At 40.5% G+C, this 17,298-nt stretch overlaps 2 protein-coding genes across 2 annotated transcripts; one reads left to right on the top strand and one right to left on the bottom strand.

Annotated features, from left to right (window-relative positions):
- Nucleotides 1-709: 709 nt before the first annotated feature.
- Nucleotides 710-9,341, bottom strand: LOC142951283 (uncharacterized). Its single transcript, XM_076092780.1, has 11 exons — nt 8,076-9,341; nt 5,994-6,302; nt 5,584-5,877; nt 5,120-5,425; nt 4,738-4,848; nt 3,985-4,146; nt 3,319-3,549; nt 2,822-3,139; nt 2,387-2,734; nt 960-1,229; nt 710-741 (listed from the first exon to the last, which is right to left on the bottom strand). Exons 1-11 carry the CDS (start codon nt 8,125-8,127, stop codon nt 710-712), a joined length of 2,433 nt encoding a protein of 810 aa, XP_075948895.1. The 5' UTR covers nt 8,128-9,341.
- Nucleotides 9,342-11,103: 1,762 nt separating this feature from the next.
- LOC142951398 (chymotrypsin-like protease CTRL-1) lies at nt 11,104-16,030 on the top strand. Its single transcript, XM_076092905.1, has 6 exons — nt 11,104-11,343; nt 12,192-12,206; nt 12,350-12,518; nt 14,257-14,525; nt 15,041-15,189; nt 15,317-16,030. The coding sequence occupies exons 1-6, from the start codon at nt 11,289-11,291 to the stop codon at nt 15,665-15,667; spliced, it is 1,008 nt and encodes a 335-aa protein (XP_075949020.1). The 5' UTR covers nt 11,104-11,288; the 3' UTR covers nt 15,668-16,030.
- Nucleotides 16,031-17,298: the final 1,268 nt, after the last annotated feature.

Raw genomic sequence — 17,298 nt, 5'->3', positions numbered from 1 at the left:
TTAACCATTATTGCCACTTGTTGTCACTCTTCTGCAAAAAATACATAGATTCTACAATTAAGAGATTCTGTCTTAATGGATATTTAGATGTTTTATTTATTTTTAACAACACGTTTGTTTCATGCTGTCGACAGCCATGGTGGTTTTAAACTAAACAACTTAAATTACTCAGTTCAACCACGCATCACCTTCTCTGCTCAGCACAGTGAAGTGACACTCAACTGTGGTCAGAGTGCAACAGCAAATGGAAAAAAACAGAAGTATGATTCTAAAATGAGAACTCATCTCAGCGGTTGAACAGATATCAAAACACTGAGCAGAAGAGAACTGCAGGAACAATGTTGACTAATTTTCTCTGACAAAGAAAATGACAGACAAAAAGACACATCTCTCCAAAAAAAATGTAATTGGATTTTATTTACCAAAGCAGATTTTTAAAAAAAGAAATCCACAAACCTGGATTATAATTGTAAAATTCTTTGTACAAAAATATTAACATTTGTAAATATCATGAATTTGGAAAAAATAGTAATGACAGATTAAAAATATAAGGTAATAAATACAGTAAAAAGTTGGATGCAAAACCACATCATCAAAAACAATTGGATATCCTAAAAACGTGACTACTCCTCATCTACTATAAAGACATATATTAGATGTATTATACGGCATATATGAAATAGAGGGACTCTTGCACACATCAAGGTTTTCATGCGGAAGATGAAATTTCCTCATTGGGCTCTGAAAGAGGACACAATATAAAGTAAAAAAAAAACACATTAACAAACTTCCTGTTGAGTGTCACATTTACTTTTTGTCTGTTCAGCAAAATGACAGCTGCCATATCGGTAATCTTCCCCTCAACCAGTGAGACCTCCTGGCTCTCGCGAGGGTCTTTCATGATTTCGACTCCGTAATGTGTGCATGTACATGTATGTTTATTGTTTGCCGGGTCTCACCTGTCCAGGTTCGATAAACAGGAAGCTTGAGTGCAGTGTGTGTGATCTCCACGCAGACTCTCAAACGCAGCCTCTCATTTTCTCTGGGGCCCTTCCTCAAGTTGACTCTGTTGATGTGCAGTCCTCCCGGGTCTTCCTCTCCTTCTTTGTCGCTGTCCTCGTCCTCATCCACTTCTGACTTGGTTTCCTCGTCTCTGTCAATGTCGTTATCATCTCCATCAATGTATTCTATTCCGTCAGTGTCTGGGTCCGTGACGGCAGCTTTAGTTTCTGTAACAGGAGAGCAGTAACAAATGAAGAAATAGGAATACTGCACTGGCCAGTTTGCATGATGTAATTTGGATTAAGCTGTCTTCATATCATACCCCTGTGGCTACAGTGTGAGGTGTGCAACACCAACTAACTTGTAAAAACAGTGTCGAGGAGGAGCATTAAGTTTCAACTTATAATGCAACTTTTTTTGCCAACCTGATAAGTTCAAGGAAACTGCTGGAGGAGAAATAATAAGGGCTGAATAAAACAAATCTACTTTCCTGAAACATTCATAAAGGGGTACTGCAGTGGTTTAGTGTTGCACTTTAATAGAAAGTCTTGAGACAAACAAAATAATGGTTAAACTCAATGCATACTATTACGGCTCAAACTCCAGTATGTACATGCTGGCTCCTACAGTTCCCACAATGCAACAGAAATAGCATGTTTCATAGCACGCTCCCTACCAGGTAAATACCCGTGTCTTTTAAACCCAACACCCAGACTTCCCATTAAAAAAACGTGTAGACTCCAAACCCAAGCCACAAATAACCCACGACTTTAAGGTCGGTCCTCCAGAGCAACAGAAGACATTACACAACTGTTAGTAGTATACTGATGTACAGTGAGCTCCTTTTGATGTGTAACATTGTTATATTACAAACTTTCAGAAAGTACGCTGTGAGGTTTAGGCTAGTGGAACGGAAAGAAAAGCTCCTCTGAACTGCCATTATTTAAAACAAGACGTATGTAGATACGGCAATGACCAGTACTTATTGCATGTCCATTCTTCCGTCTCTCCGGCTGTTTGCTTGTCTGACTTGGCAGGCTTGTGGACCTCTCCAGGGCACACACACTTTTCAGCTCCCTCTGTCCGTCATCTCCTATCTCCTCTGTCTCGTTGGAAACCAATGGTGAGAGAGTGGGTCCTCCCGCCGCCCAGAGTAATTTCACCTTAGGGTAACCTCCCTTCAACAGGAGGGAGAACACACCGACCCCTTCACTGCTCCAACAGACTGAGAGCGATGGAGGAATGGAGGGAGCAACTGAACGAAAAACAGGAAGAGCAAGTGAATGCAAAGGAATACATTTTCCATAAGTTAAGATATTGTAGGAATATCCTCCATATTATAAAGATAACATCCAAAAGCTGTTGCGCCTATAATGATTCATACCGATGTCAATGTTTCTCCAGTGTTTCTCAACAGGCTCCTGGAGGGAGCAGTGCTCCACTCTACAAATAATTCCTCCTCCTCTCTCCCTTTTCTCCTGATTTGTTGCCTCTCTCTTCAGAGTGGCTGTTGCCCTGAAGAGTCTGGGATGAGTCTGTACGGGGCCCCACATCTCTTCTCCCTCTATCACCTCCTCCTCTCGGTCATCTTGCTCCCCCTCTCGGAGCCTCAGCCAGGTGACTCTTATGTTCGGAGGGTAGAAATCTGTGATTTCACATCCGAGGGTCAAAGTCTGCCCTGGGGAAGACCCGGAGCCAACGATTTCGGACACACACGGCCTATTGATGAATCCTATTTGGGATAAAGTGGAAATTCAAGCTTTCATTTTTTAACAAATCATTCATTTGCATGCCCCCCCCCCCCCTCCCTTTTTCTTACCCCTGGTCTCGCGGGTGACCGGCTGCTTCAGGGCAATGTGGTGGACACTGACCCACACCTTAGTGCCTCCCCTTTCCAGTTCACTGCGGGGCAGTTTACACTGGCTGGAGGCTGCAAAGAAGCCTTCAGAATCGGGTCGAGGGGAGGACGAGGCCTGGGAGGCCACAGGGCTCAGCTCACTCCCCTGGCAGAACCAGCGGAAGGTTATGACATCCGGATGGAAATGTGATGCCCGGACAGTCATGCTGATGACATCTGGCAGACAGAAATTGCGTGGATGTAGCCTCTCACAATCAATGTTTTTCATAATGTATTGAACTACAGCTGAACGATAATCTGTCTGCCTTACCAGAGTTACTTGGAGTCTCTGCCAGCTGGATTTCTGACACTTCTGGAGCAGCTAAAAGACAACATTTAAAAAAAATGTCTATTTCTTAAATTGTGGGAATGATAAAAAAAAACAGAGGAAAAGTGGATAAGTGAAGATCTCTTCTTACACAGGATCGTAAACTTCTCAGACACCCTCTCCACCACGATCTTATCTTTGCCCATGTAGGACACCTGGCACTTAAACACCGCTGCCTTGTGGACTGAAATCCGGGGAATGAAGGTGAGCGAGGAGATCAGCTGTTGAGTGCCACTTCCAGAGGAGTGCAGCGGGCCTTGAGTGTGCAGCTTGTAGTAACCCATCTCGCCTCTGGAAGGCAGCAGAGGACCGTTCTCCGACGCTGGGGAGGTGAGAGTTAGACCGTAGGGCAGATGGATGGTAGTTAGGGGGTTATAGAGGCAGTTAAAGTTAGCTTTGGAGGTTCCTATGTGTGTAAGATTGTAAATTGTTAGCAGAATTAAGTGTGAAAGAGAAAACATGGTGTGTTTTAGGGGTAGTTGCAATACAAATAAAAGATATTTTAAAGACAGCGAAAAGACATATTTCCCAAAATGTTAACTATTTCTTTAAGGTTGGAAAAATGATCTTTTCCCACAGTCTGACAGTGATCATATACAAACTTTGTGATCTCCACTAGAATTCATAATCTAGTTCTGTGGCAGAAGAGCTGGGTCAGAGTTGGGTCACAAACTCATGCTGTCAAACTTTGTCAGACGGGTCAAAGACGCGTTCCCCAGCAAACTGCTGGTTATGTGGATGTGTCCAGCTCTCCTACCTGTGAGAGAAGTGTCAGAGATCGGGGTGTCATCGAGGAACCATGCAGTCTGGACTCGGTCCACCCTCCTGCCCTCAATGCTCACGGTCACTCTGCCCTTGTGACCTACAATCACGCGTGGCGGGAGGATGATCCCTGACACGTTCAAAGACTTCTGTTTCTCTGAGTGAGGGGAGAAAGAATGGAGATCAACGAGTCAGTGAGACAAAAGGGAAGAAGGGTGGCCTGAGGACAACATTTCCGACAGCATTTTAATCCAGTGAACGAATTCCTCACAACCTGCTGGTTCAAGTGCTCAACCCATTGTGTCTGTACTTAAGATGGTAATTGATAGTAATGCGACACTTCAATAAAAAGGACAGAAGCGTTGCGGTTTCAAGTTCTTAAGACATTGCATCGGCCGGTCCTTTTTTTAGTAACTTTATTCACTTGTGTTTTACATATCTGTAGATCTTATGGAATGTGTGGGTGAAGACCCCACACGGAGTCCAAAGATAAATTTGAGTGGTCACAACATGATTTTGTTATCCCAAAGTTTCTTTATATTTTTCAATCATTGAACACTTTCCTTTGTGAAGAATTGAATTCAAATATATTTTTCCTCTCTGGGCCTCTAAAAAGCCTTCAAATAAAACCAGAACAAGTAAAAACAATCTCTGTCGATACTACGGCATAACTTGTGTCGAGGGTCACGAGAAGACTTTGCTTCCTTTAAGGGGTCACAGTGGCATGCATGTATGCCCGCTGACTCACCATCCCTTCTCCTCCAAGAAAAGCCAAAGCAGAGCAGGAAGACCAGCACAATAGAGATACACATCATCGCCACAGATGCTTTGGCTGATTTCGTCAACACCGGAGTCTCATCTGAGAGGGAACAGAGTGTGAAAAATGTAAATTTAAGTATAGCTTGCAAGGATCAAGAACAGGACAAACAAGTTACTAATAATGATGCCGCTTCCACACGCAGCACAACAATGTGACAGACTTTTTTTTTGTTTGTTTTTGCAGTTCCAGCATCTGATTTTCAGGAATTTATCCATCAAACCATCATTCAAAGTGAAAAAAATATTGTAAAAGAGGTGTGAATTGTACCCGGAGTCATCTCTTAGAAAACCTTGTCTTGTCAAACATATACCTTGGGGGTCCAGTTTCTCCAGACGCTCTGAGCCACTGACTGGTTGCACTACCCCAGGTTGGTTTACTGCACACTCCACCTTCCCACCTCGCTCCCTCTGCTCAGGGCTCAACGTATAATAGTGTCTGGTTCTGTAGGTCCCATCTGGGTTCTGCTCAGTGGCGGGGGGCTGAGGGAGGGCCGTGCCGTTTTGAAGCCAGGACACAGATATTTCCTCTGGGTAGAAACTCTCCACATCACAGTAAAGAGTGAGAGGAGTGTTCCCGGGGCGCGAAGGCACGGCGGAAAGTCTAACAGAAGGAGTGTCTGAGGAGTGACAAAGAAAACGTTAAAAATATTTGGCTTCATGCAGTTGTTGACACCGTTTGTAAAGAAAAGGTTGACGAAAGTAGCTATTCTGGCGCTACATAAAAATGTGATGAGTGATTGTGTTCAAAGTCATGCGGTGTCTTTGCGTCACTCACACGTGATATTGAGTTGGAAATCCAGGTCTCGATTGCTGCCTTTGTGCGACACTTTGCAGCCGAAGGTCACATTCTGGTCCTCGCGGGAAGGGTAGAGGGTCATGTTGCCCACAGCCATGTAGTACCCATCTGGAGTCTGTTCACCTTCAACATCATAGGGAGGTTGAACCACCTGCCCATCTCTGGTCCAGGAGAAAGAGACAGGAGGAGGGTAGAAACCGTCTGCATGGCATTTAAGCTGGCTCTCTGTTTCCAACACCACCCACTGCTGAGGGACTGACAGAGTGGGGGAAGCTAAAAGAGGACACAAATTAAATTGAGGGGGAAAGGTTGAGCTTTGTACCTGCTTTTATGTTGAAATGTGAACCTAAATGTGCAAATCAAACCTCAACAACTGCACAAAGACATACCGAGGATGCTAAATGTAATGTTGGAGTGCAGCGTTGTGGAGTTGTAGCTGACCGTGCATTCATACACCCCCTGCAGGTCGAGATCGGCTCTGAGGACCGTCAGCGAAAAGTCCCCGTTGACGAAATTGCTGCTGTCCCAACTGAGGCCTTCCTTTATGTGCGTCGCTGCTTCTCTGAATGAGGCGATGTCGGAGCCGTTACTTATCCAGTTGACTTCGAGGAGAGACTCGTTTACAGGGAGCGGGAGCGTCACATTGCAGGGGAGGGTTGCATTTGTATTTGGGCCGGCCTGTATTTCACTTGGAGACACTGTGGGCAGAGAAAGACAGTTTAGAGGGAGAGGAAATAAGAAGCGCATTGATGCTTCTTACTGCAACACATGGGGGGGGGGATTACTGATGTCTGTGAGATTACTGATGAGACCTTTTAGTGAAATGTGCCTATAATATTTGGTTAATGATCTTCAACTGCAGTTTTAATCTAAATGTATTTTATTAATTGTTTCCTAAGATATTTTATGACCCGAGTCAAGCTAACATGCGACACTGTCTTTTGAAAGTAGAAATGACGCTTTAATCCTCTTACAAATGAAAGTTTGAATCCATAAGAAATAAAAACCACCTTGATTCGGTTAAATAAACTCAAGAATTTGCTTCCACAGTCTTACTTGGTCTGCTGTGATCAGTAGCTACTGTGAGCAAACCTTTAGATAGATATTGCTGTTTTAATACCATTACTGGGTCCTTTAGCTGACTCTATGAAACTTCTGTGTTTACTTACACTACTGTGTGTTAAACGGATAACAAACATTCCAGTGTTTTATCACAAAAGACATAAACCTACAGTACCACCATGTAATGTAATTACCCACAAGGCTATAGCTCCCTTTAAGCCCATTCTTTTTTTTATTCAATCGCTTAATATCTGCCATTAGAAAAATACATGCTTGAGATTGGGCAAAATGTAGCCTTCTCAAGTTTGTTTTTTTAACATGTCAAAAACCTGAAAGTGATAAGGAACTATCTGTCAGGGCTTTGAGTTTCATGAAATTTTCCGCTGCATTCTTTCTTTTCATCCCTAACCGTAAATCAGTAAACTCAGTATACTCAGTATACCTCCTTCAATCAGAGTAAATATAAAGCCTTTGAGTCCCGTCTGGCCAACCAATCAGCTTAATTAGTAACTAGTACAATAAATACTTGTGGGCAGGTATAGAGGCAAGCAATGGAAAGCTTTATTCAGTGTGAAGTGTTTATGTTGCACCTCTTGTTAAGTGTGATAGATGTGCCGACTACAGCAGGTTGACAGAAAAGACAATAATGAGATTTTTTTAATAAAGACGTGACCAATGCTCTGCTTTGGTGCGTATTTTTGGCTACAAAAGTACAAATTGTCAAACATCATGCTAATCCACCAACGAAGCAACACATATACCGAATATATATTTGTCACTGCTTGCAACCATGGTAATGATCATATCCCAAATCACCTAGACATGACAGCATAGGTAAGGTAGACAGAGAAGTGTGCCAACTTGTATGTAAACAAGGATTTCACTTCTAAATAATTACTTAGCTTTTGTCATTTTTCAGCGCATGTGAATTATTACACTGTGGGGCTGGACAACATGGATAAAAGCACTGACATTGCAACAATGAATTACATTTATGGTTATCTTGTAAATTTAATACGAGTATAAAACAGTCCCATTTACTTTATGCGTTGTCATGTTGCTCAGACCTTCTACACTACACATAATGTTCAGATACTTGATATTGGGTTGATACCATGAATCAACCCAAAATAAAAGGTCAAGTAAATGTTGACATTGACACGTCTGAATATGATCAACATCTGTACTTTTACACTTATTCTAACTCCCACCAAGTAAACAAGGATCTACACAAACTAATGCTTTGCATTGGGAACTGTTCAACACTCCTGTTACAAGCCTTCAAATTCAGAGAAATGTCAAACAGCTCAGTATCAATATCTATAATTTCACCTGTTCAGCTCATTAGGCGAAGAAACATCAATGCAGTCTTTGTAACCGGCCTGAGAGTGTAATGACACAATACTCACCATGCTTTATGAGAGTCAGGAGGACGACATAGGCGAGGACTTTACACCGCATGGCCAGGCTTGTCTTGAGACCAGGTTCTTATCATCTGGCCCTTTTGCTGTCTTATATAGAGCGAGGAGGTGTCAGGGGGCGGGTTTGTCCTGCCAGATGGGAAATAAGAAATATTGTCCCAGGGCCTCAGTGAAAGGAGGCCCTTGATATGCGTCTGTCCTCTTACATAAGCGAGCCCTAGAGGTCTGACGGAGCGAGGAGAAGGGAGATGTGCAGGGACACACAAGTGGGCAAATAGGTCGCTTAAAATTCAGACGGGCCTCCGGCCAAGATTTTGGGGCTACTTTACATTGGTGCAGTGTTGCCATGAACAAACGGAGAGGGTGATCCCACTGAGCTTATGTGGGCAAACACTCAGGCAAGACTAAAACTCAAGATAGTGTGCTTTTGAATTTGGAGAAAAAAAAAAAAAAAAAAAAAAGATAATGGCTCTTTTCTCCCCCTCTACAGGCCGTCTATCTTTATAGTCAGCTCCTGCTATGATCGCTGCCTTTGATTGAGATAACTTTTTTATCCACAACATCCTCCTCTGAATGTTCATTAACTCGATTTGCTGTTTAAATTGTTTGACTTTGCACTTTGGTCTTATCAGACAGTCAGTGAGCATTTAAATTTCTTATTTTGGAGATCACACAGGGTGTCTGTGTTAGTTTCTTTTGGTCCTTCTCTGCTTTACTTTGGATAGAAACAAAGGTGAGACTTTTAGGTGTTTGAAAGAGGTGATTAACGCGTTCCCTTTCCCTGTTTGTGTTTGGTTCTTTGTGCGCTTTCTGATTCGTCATGTTTTCTCTTCTTTCTTTTACTGACACTCATTCCTTTCATCAGGTCGAAAGATTGAGTGCACTTCAAGGGGGTGAGAGAAGAGGAGGGAAACAAGGGTTTGATGGAGGACACACCTGCCGATGGAAGGAATGAAATAACTCTACTATAGCTGTGCAGATTTTGCAAGATTCTTGCTTCAAATCAACATCATCTAATCATACATATATTTATGTTTTTCTTGAGGTAATATAAACCATATAGTAATTTATCTGCATACAAACACTGCTGGATTTTGTGCTTGATAGTCTGAAATATGGATATGACTTGAATGCTGTGAGATTAGATAAGAATGTTCTGCAATGTACACATAGTGACGGTGAACTTGGACGCAGTGTTACACACACTGTTAAGTCCTTGAAATGAAAGCATTGAAATTCTTTAGTTTGAAGGACATTTAGTCAGATATATTAATGTCCATTTTTTTGATAGATAGATGTCAGCATTTACATATATATATATATATATATATATATATATATATATATATATATATATATATATATATATATATATATATATATATATATATATATATATATATATATATATATATATATATATGCGTTTGGGTTACAGTTTGGTAACAGTTAAAAATAACAGATAAATATTCAACCAGAATCTACATCTGTCAGTAAAATAAAGTAAATTTCATATTAACATTTGTGACTGCACACTGACAATCTTTACTAATACGCCAGTAGTAAACGAGTCCAAGACGGACACAGTCCTCCTGCTGGGGACTGAGAGAGCATTTTGCCCACTGGCAACTTTGCGAAACTTGAAAAATAAAATAAAAGAACATATTAAACTGTACAAACACTGAATAAACACTTTCCGTAAAGGCAACAGGTCACAATCGTCTATAAAACTAAAAAACATCTCCCACAGTCATGTGAAAACATCATGTGAAATTGAAAACACAAAATAAATAGATTACATTTCAATTAGTTCCACCATTGGCTGTATGCCTATGTAGCTGTTATTCTGCATGCAACTGCAACAAACTGCCAGAATGTGCAACAAATGTAAAAAAAAAAGAGAAATGCAGGCGTGTGCCTATGATTAAGCTACAATATTTTTACAGTCTTTATTTTATGTACTTTAAATTATATTCCTTATCTTTTAAAATATTAATTTCTGTTTAATTACAATGTTATATATACTTTAAACTATCACTTAATCATTCATTATGGCTGTTCCTTGTTTTATAGAAATAAACTTGCTATTGCTATTATGTAAATGACTTCAGTAATTGTTTTAACCCGTTCTGCATTTGCATCTAAAGGCTGCTTGCCCACGATTAAGGACAAAGTAACTCTTTAGTAGCTAAAATGCAATTGGTAGCCATTACCTGGTTCACAGCGGCACTACTGGAGTCAAACTCTTCCATCTTAAAAATCATAGAATTATTTTTCCTATGGCTGCAATGTACATAAAGAACAAAAGAAATATGTAAATGTTGACGTAAACGAGTAGAGTCCTTGACATTCAGGTCTGTAAATTGTTCCATTTTTGTACTTCACAACAGTAATTACTCTACTAAACATACACGAGTCCACAAGAGGCAAAGTGAAAAGGGTAAAATACATAAGTCAGTTTTCCTAACAGTAATTTGACAAAATAGCAATGTTAGCTTAGATTGTTGCATTAGCCACATGCTAGCCTCAGACCATTGGCTTGTGTTGGTTAGCTTACTTAGCAGTAAAATGTTTGCAGAAAAACGAAATCATGAAGCAATAAAAACAAAACAGCTTTAGTAACACAAAGACTTCCCGTAGTTGATGCTCCAACAAGGGAAATACGGAACCGAAACCAACTGTTGGCGACGGATGATATTATTGGCCGAATGTTTCCGCGTTCTCATCAGACACGTCTGTCTGGTAAATTTCCACGTTACTTATAATTATGTCTGATGCTACTGGAATGTGTCTATTGTCATGAACCAATAACCAAGCCCTTTGCATGTGAATCATACTTGGCAAGAAACCAATTCTGATTTTCGGATTGAAATAAGACTTAACTTAACTGCATTGTACACCTTTCACTATTTTCCTGTAAATCCTGAAATCCGTTGCAAGTGGGTTGTGAAAATAAGGAGTGACATTGATCCAAAGTTTCTGGTAGGACATTCACCGTTCCGAGAGCTAGCTAGTAGCTAGCGGTACCGTGAGCTTTGTTACATTTTCAATGCTTTGTTACATTTTCAATGCTTCCTGAAAAACAGGTTTGGGCACGGGAGTGCTCACCGTATATAAACACTGCAGTGTTTATGAACTATGATGCTCAATCAGATGAGATCTCTGCGCTGACTGAAGGCAAAAGGTTTGTGACAGCACAGTATGGCAGCCTGGACTGTGGGGATCCTCCTGATATGTGCCGTCCTCGCTGGACAAGGTGAGCTTTACACTGATTTACCAGTTTATTATGTATTTCAAACCAATATATCATCTCTTTTAAAGCTCATGTTTAGTTTTTGTGAACAGTGTTAGAGAGGTTTTGACTTTACGGTCATTTTTTTAAATGTAGATGTGCTGGATTGTACGGTCCTGAAATGTCTGGTTCTTTTACAGACTGTTAAAAACACCTTTAAATATGACCTGAATATGAACTTCATAAAGACTAGGGCTGGACATGAATATTCGACTAGTGAGTTATTCATTCGTTGTTGTATGTATTCGGTTTCAATTTGGGTATTCGGATATTATTTTTTATTTTAATTTTTTTATCACGCAGCATTAAAAACACGCATACAAACACATCAAACCTTTTTTTAAATGAGTCTTATTCTATAACAAATAAAAATACAAACAACAATACTTCAGAATGTCAGAATTCTTAGAAGTGAATGCCTTCAATAAAACCGAAAGACAAGTGTTGCAGTGCTATGCCAACAATCTCAGCTGTGGCGTCGTTCACATGAGGTGTAAAAACAGGCACTCGTGGGCTCAACGTGACACAATTTTGATAAATAATTAAGGGTGAATCCTCTGGTCGTGATAAAGGAAATGTGCTGCTTCAATGACACAAGTCCATTCTGCATACTGACCGAGAAGTTAAAGCGCTTCTCCAGCGCTGCAGGTTTTGTTCCGTGATGTCATACTTAGTAAATGTCTCAAGCCAACACAACAATAGATGACACACCTCATAAGGAGTTCAAGAAGTAGCTGAAACTGTAGTGCCACCTAGTGTCTGTAGTTACTCATATCTGCTACACTACTAATACTCATCTCTCTTTCCTACAGGGTCAAAGGCTCAGGGTAAGCACAGTCACATTTACTCCAGAGTTGCACTGTGACAACGTTGAACACAGCTACAAATGAAGAACATTTTAAGCGTCCCTCATGAATCAGCCTCACTTTATTGTATTTGTACTGACACACAGTTGTCTATGCTCTGTCAGATTGTGGACTGGCACGTCTGAACACAAGGATAGTGGGTGGTGAGAATGCTACTGCTGGATCATGGCCCTGGCAGGTCAGCATGCACCTCACTCCCGTTAGCGTTCACATCTGCGGGGGGACCCTGATCAGTGACCAGTGGGTACTCACAGCAGCCCACTGCGTCGTAAGGTAAGAAAAACTCATCGCATCTGCATCTGTTGACTAATGTATTTGTTTTATTGTCAGACATCTGAAAAGCTTTCGAGCTTTGATAAAGTGGAGCATCCGTTCATTTTACAGACATTTGGCTTTGGTCATTATTTTCAAAAGCTATCGAAACAATTTCTAAGAATATTAACAGTTGTATTAAACTAATGGGCGGTAAAACTCCTATATTTAATCTGTCTAGAGGCATTAGACAGGAATGTCCCACCTCTCTGTGCGTCTTCCTGTTAGTGGCTAAGCTTGTTGCAGTCCATATTACATCGAGTGTCGTGAAAGATCTTCTATTGGTAGAAAATCAATCATTACTCAGCTGGCAGATGCAACTCAGCTATTCTTGCAAAATCAAAACCAAATCTCTGTCTGTTACATTTCAATCATGTTATACAAAACAAATCAAAGAAAATTAAACTAATGACTCCCAAGGAATCTCGTTAGGGGAAAGAGGAATAATTCTCATGACTGACATATGCAGCTTGGGCTCTGCAACTTGATTTCAAACTACTGAAAGAGATCGACCAAATGCTCTTCAATTTCACATGGAAAATATCTCCTGAGGAAAACAATTCTCATGAATTCTCACAAAAAAAAAGATAAGCTTCATTTTTGGAGTTTTCAATAATAAATTGGCTTAAGCATTTTTTCATAAACCCTACCTAGATTTGGAATATTATACCGAAGCTGGGTGGCTTAAACCTTTTTCTTGTTTGGTACGACCTCACATTCGAATATTGCTCAACATGAAGCCTCAGCTCAGCGACCTTGTTACGTCATAAAAAAAAAAAACTAAATTCAATTTAGTTCAACTAAAATGTTTGTTGCCCATAATGCGTATGATGCTATTCGCTGCGTGTCCAACTCCACACTAGACACCGATGCTGTCGTTATAAACGTCACGCCTCTTTTGCTCCCGTGATCCCGGCGTGCTGTCTGAAATCACTCGGTTCCTTTCTGAGGCCGTTGCATGGTTGAATCATTGAATTTTAGGTCATGAAAAAAAATTGCCCCATTCACAATATTTTACAGCCTGGGTCTCCGGTGTTCAGCTGGTTCTGTGGTCCATGGCTGATATAAAGCCATTGAAGACTGTTGCTGTCTGTATGTCTTTGATATATGTGTTCTTTTAAATTTGTAACTATATTTTTCAACCGTAGCTGCTGGCTCCTCCAATTTGTCCTCATCAGATTAAATCTCAACATTACATTGTCAGATTCAACCACTCCCTTCATTAAGGAAAAGTAAGTCTGGTAAAAAATGAATTAATGGACAACATACTGACTAAAATTGTTGACACTTTCGCCCGCTCTGACCCCCCTTTTTTTTCCTTTTAAGAAAATTGTGCACAGTCCACATATAAATGCATAAATATTTCTACGTCCACCGGATTAAAGTGGAGGCTCCGTCTTTTATTCATCCGTTAAAATGGTGATTCCTGGTCTCAAAGACTCTGATCAGCTGTTCGAAAACCAAGTTTTTAATCTTAGGGTTCATTCACTCCCCAGGTCATCTGTTTTTTTATGTTGAGTCTGGTTCTTTTCATTCTTGGTAAACAAGATTTTACCGAGTGGTGTGGGTCAGATCTTTGCTTTTCCTTGATTGAGGAACTGAAATGTACTGATACACCTGCTGTCTAGTTCTGATAAATCATTAAGAACAACCTGTTAGTCTTAATGATTAGTATTCATTGATTTATTCTTTTATCCAGAAGCTCACCTCGTGCATGGATTCTCTACTTTGGAAGAGAGACTCAGTCTGGCCCGAACATTAATGAGGTAAACCGCACCGTGTCCCAGATCATCGTCCATCCTGACTACAACACCCCCTTGCTCAACAACGACATTGCCCTTATGAAGCTCCAAAGCCCCGTCATATTCACCGACTACATCAGACCCGTCTGTCTGGCAAGTAACTCCAGCCAGTTTCACACCTCCACCCCCTGCTGGGCCACTGGTTGGGGCAGACTTGGAAGGGATGGCGAGTATTGGCATGCTAACATGATAACCCAAGATAGTAACTCTGCTAAACATCAAACATCAACATGTTAGCATGGACATTGTGAGCATGTTAGCATACTGCTCAAAGCACTGCTGTGCCTGGTGCAGCCTTACAGAGCCGCCAGCATGCTTCAGACTCGTAGTCTTGTTTCCTGACAGTTAATCCTCTATTCACACAGCTCTTTTTCAAAAACACTTCCAGTAAGTCAGCCCCAGGGTTCAGTGTGACACAAACTAATTAATGATGACGATGCAAGAACTATTGCATTGTCAGAAGACTTCTTGACTCTTGTTGGGCTCGTCTCAGAACACACACACACACACACACACACACACACACAACATACACACACACACAAAAACAATAACAAAACCTCAGCGATCAACAAAAGTTATTTGATGAGAAAACCAGCAAAAAACAAAAATCGCCTTAAAACTGTGTGAAAAGACCGGAAATAAACACTATCTTCTGACTTTATACTCTTCCTCCCACAGAGCCCTTAATAGCCTTTGACTCACTGCAGGAGGTTCAGATTCCCATCATTGGAGAAAAGCAGTGCAGTTGCAACTACCGCCCAGTAGCAGATGCAAACATCACTGACGAAATGATTTGTGCGGGACAAGAGAACAAAGGAGCATGCCAGGTTAAAATAATAATCCACTGTTGTATGATTTTTAATTATCTGGTCTTTAATAATTTAGCACCAGAGAATTTAGGGTTCCGGTACCCATCCCCAGTATCAACTAACTGTATCGTCCCTTCTTTTTCAGGGGGACTCTGGTGGACCTTTGCAATGCAAACAAGCCTCACGGTGGATCCAGGGCGGCATTACCAGTTTTGGAGTACCTTGTGCCCGGGCCGGTTTCCCTGAAGTCTATGCCCGAGTATCTCAGTTCCAGACTTGGATCTTGGATCAAGTGGCGGGGGCAAAAGTCAGCTTTGTGACATTCAGTTCCAGTGGCGCTGACGAAGACAACAGCTTTATGTGCCGTGACTCAGTCTCTGAAAATGGGAACACACCAGCTCCAACAACTTCCACAGCAGCCTCATCCGTTGGAACTGAGCTTACATTTCTTGTCATCTTAGTGGCAGTGTTCCTGCAGAACATTGTAACACGATAGCACAGTTTAGCACAAAAAACATCTAGATTTCTTCCTGTGTCGAGTTGTTTGTCTTTTAATCATTTTACAAAGATTATACTACTTTCTGAAATCATCTCTCATTTTCATAGATTATATAAAACCAATCACCCTTCATATTTAAACAAATAATAAAACATGGTCTGTTTTTCTCCACCAGTCACAATGGGATGAAATTAAAAGACTAAATCTAAAATTGAGATCTAAAACTAAAGAAAATTAATGGATTTAATTGTTTTAGTCTGAATTAGTACTATTTCTGGGAATGGTTTGAAGATGTTCTATACTGATTTTGATGCCTTGAATTTGATTCAGATTCCACAACACAATAAAAAAAAATATATAGCCTTATCGAGCGGCGCCTGGTCGTGCACCTCTGATTTTTTGTAACTTGGCGCGTGCAATCACGTAACTGTCATAAATAGTTCACTGATAAAAAGCACTTTTTACATGTCTAGGGATTATACAAAATAGGCCAATTCGTTTTGAGATGCTTTATAAACAGGAGGTCTAAAAAATCTTTTTGTGTTTTACATAATCTGAAGGTAGGAATACGTTAAAGTTCGTAGTATTGATAAGCCCAGACGTTACGGGTGCTTTTTATTAGTACTTTGTAATGTATTGATGTCATTTATTATCACGCTGCAGCGAGCATTTGCTCTGCCCTCTCATGGCTGGCTGAGCTCCTGCAGCCACACACAAACACACAGACATAGACACAAACACAGACAAACACACACCACAAGCAGATAGGCCGCTGTAGTGAAGTGAACCAGGTGAAGTGAATGGTACTCGAGTTGACGGCGATTACGCTCGTTACTGTACGTGCAATAAAATGTTGGCGACTAAAAAGCCGAAACTTTATCATTACATCTGTGAACATGTAAAACAAAAGTGAAACCTAATTCAGTCGGCCACCGCAACTATGAAAAAATATTTAGCAATATCTAAATTATGAATAACTTCTATTTCAGTTCTGAATCTATTTGTTTTTTAAATCTCACATATCTTTTTAAAAACAATTATTCAGTCATAGAAGAACCAAGTATTGATAAGAGTAGCCCTAGTTGTACTAAAATCCTAAAGATACTTATCCCTACCTGTAGGCCACCATAGTTCTCTGACCCGCTTGGAAAGGGAGGGAGAGCAGAGCAGTATTTAGTTTGTTGCAACCTTGCACAAACCATAGATGCCACTACAACTTACACACTGGTCCTTTAAATTTCCAGAAACTATGATAAATCAAAAAGGTGAAACAGTTTATGGCTTCTTTTTGAAATGTACAAATAATGTTTATACCCTTTCAGCTGAAACAAACAATAATGCAAATAACTGAAATAAGACTCCTTTAAATTACCAAATAATGGCCTTTGAAATATTAAACAAAAGTATCTATTATTTCCACATGCAACTTAAAACCTCTCTAGGTTCTTTGGAGAAATCTCTATTTGTCATCCTCTTTACCTCCATTTCCCACAAAACAAACCCAGCTGAAATATTTAACTCTAAACCGGACAGTCATTTAGCTTAATGTTTGCTTCGGGTGGGTCAACAGAATCATTATCCTTAATTAGCATAGCAAAAACAAAGAAAGTCCAACTCACAGTTCAGCG

This window comes from Anarhichas minor, unplaced genomic scaffold (genome assembly GCF_050575085.1).
Source record: "Anarhichas minor isolate MPS153535 unplaced genomic scaffold, ASM5057508v1 ptg000017l, whole genome shotgun sequence".
Lineage (NCBI taxonomy): Eukaryota > Metazoa > Chordata > Actinopteri > Perciformes > Anarhichadidae > Anarhichas > Anarhichas minor.
The sequence above is the reverse complement of the archived record's forward strand: the minus strand, read 5'-3'. Positions and strand labels throughout refer to the sequence as shown.

What these genes read in the sequence shown, in the direction of transcription:
- LOC142951283 (XM_076092780.1), bottom strand. Translation starts at nt 8,127, where the DNA reads ATGCGGTGTAAAGTCCTCGCCTATGTCGTCCTCCTGACTCTCATAAAG. An exon ending in CCTGACTCTCATAAAGCATG is followed by an intron (nt 6,303 to 8,075) that starts GTGAGTATTGTG and finishes CTCTGCCCACAG; the next exon opens with TGTCTCCAAGTGAAATACAG. An exon ending in CATTACATTTAGCATCCTCG is followed by an intron (nt 5,878 to 5,993) that starts GTATGTCTTTGT and finishes GTCCTCTTTTAG; the next exon opens with CTTCCCCCACTCTGTCAGTC.
- LOC142951398 (XM_076092905.1), top strand. Translation starts at nt 11,289, where the DNA reads ATGGCAGCCTGGACTGTGGGGATCCTCCTGATATGTGCCGTCCTCGCT. An exon ending in GGGCAGACTTGGAAGGGATG is followed by an intron (nt 14,526 to 15,040) that starts GCGAGTATTGGC and finishes TTCCTCCCACAG; the next exon opens with AGCCCTTAATAGCCTTTGAC. An exon ending in AGAACAAAGGAGCATGCCAG is followed by an intron (nt 15,190 to 15,316) that starts GTTAAAATAATA and finishes CTTCTTTTTCAG; the next exon opens with GGGGACTCTGGTGGACCTTT.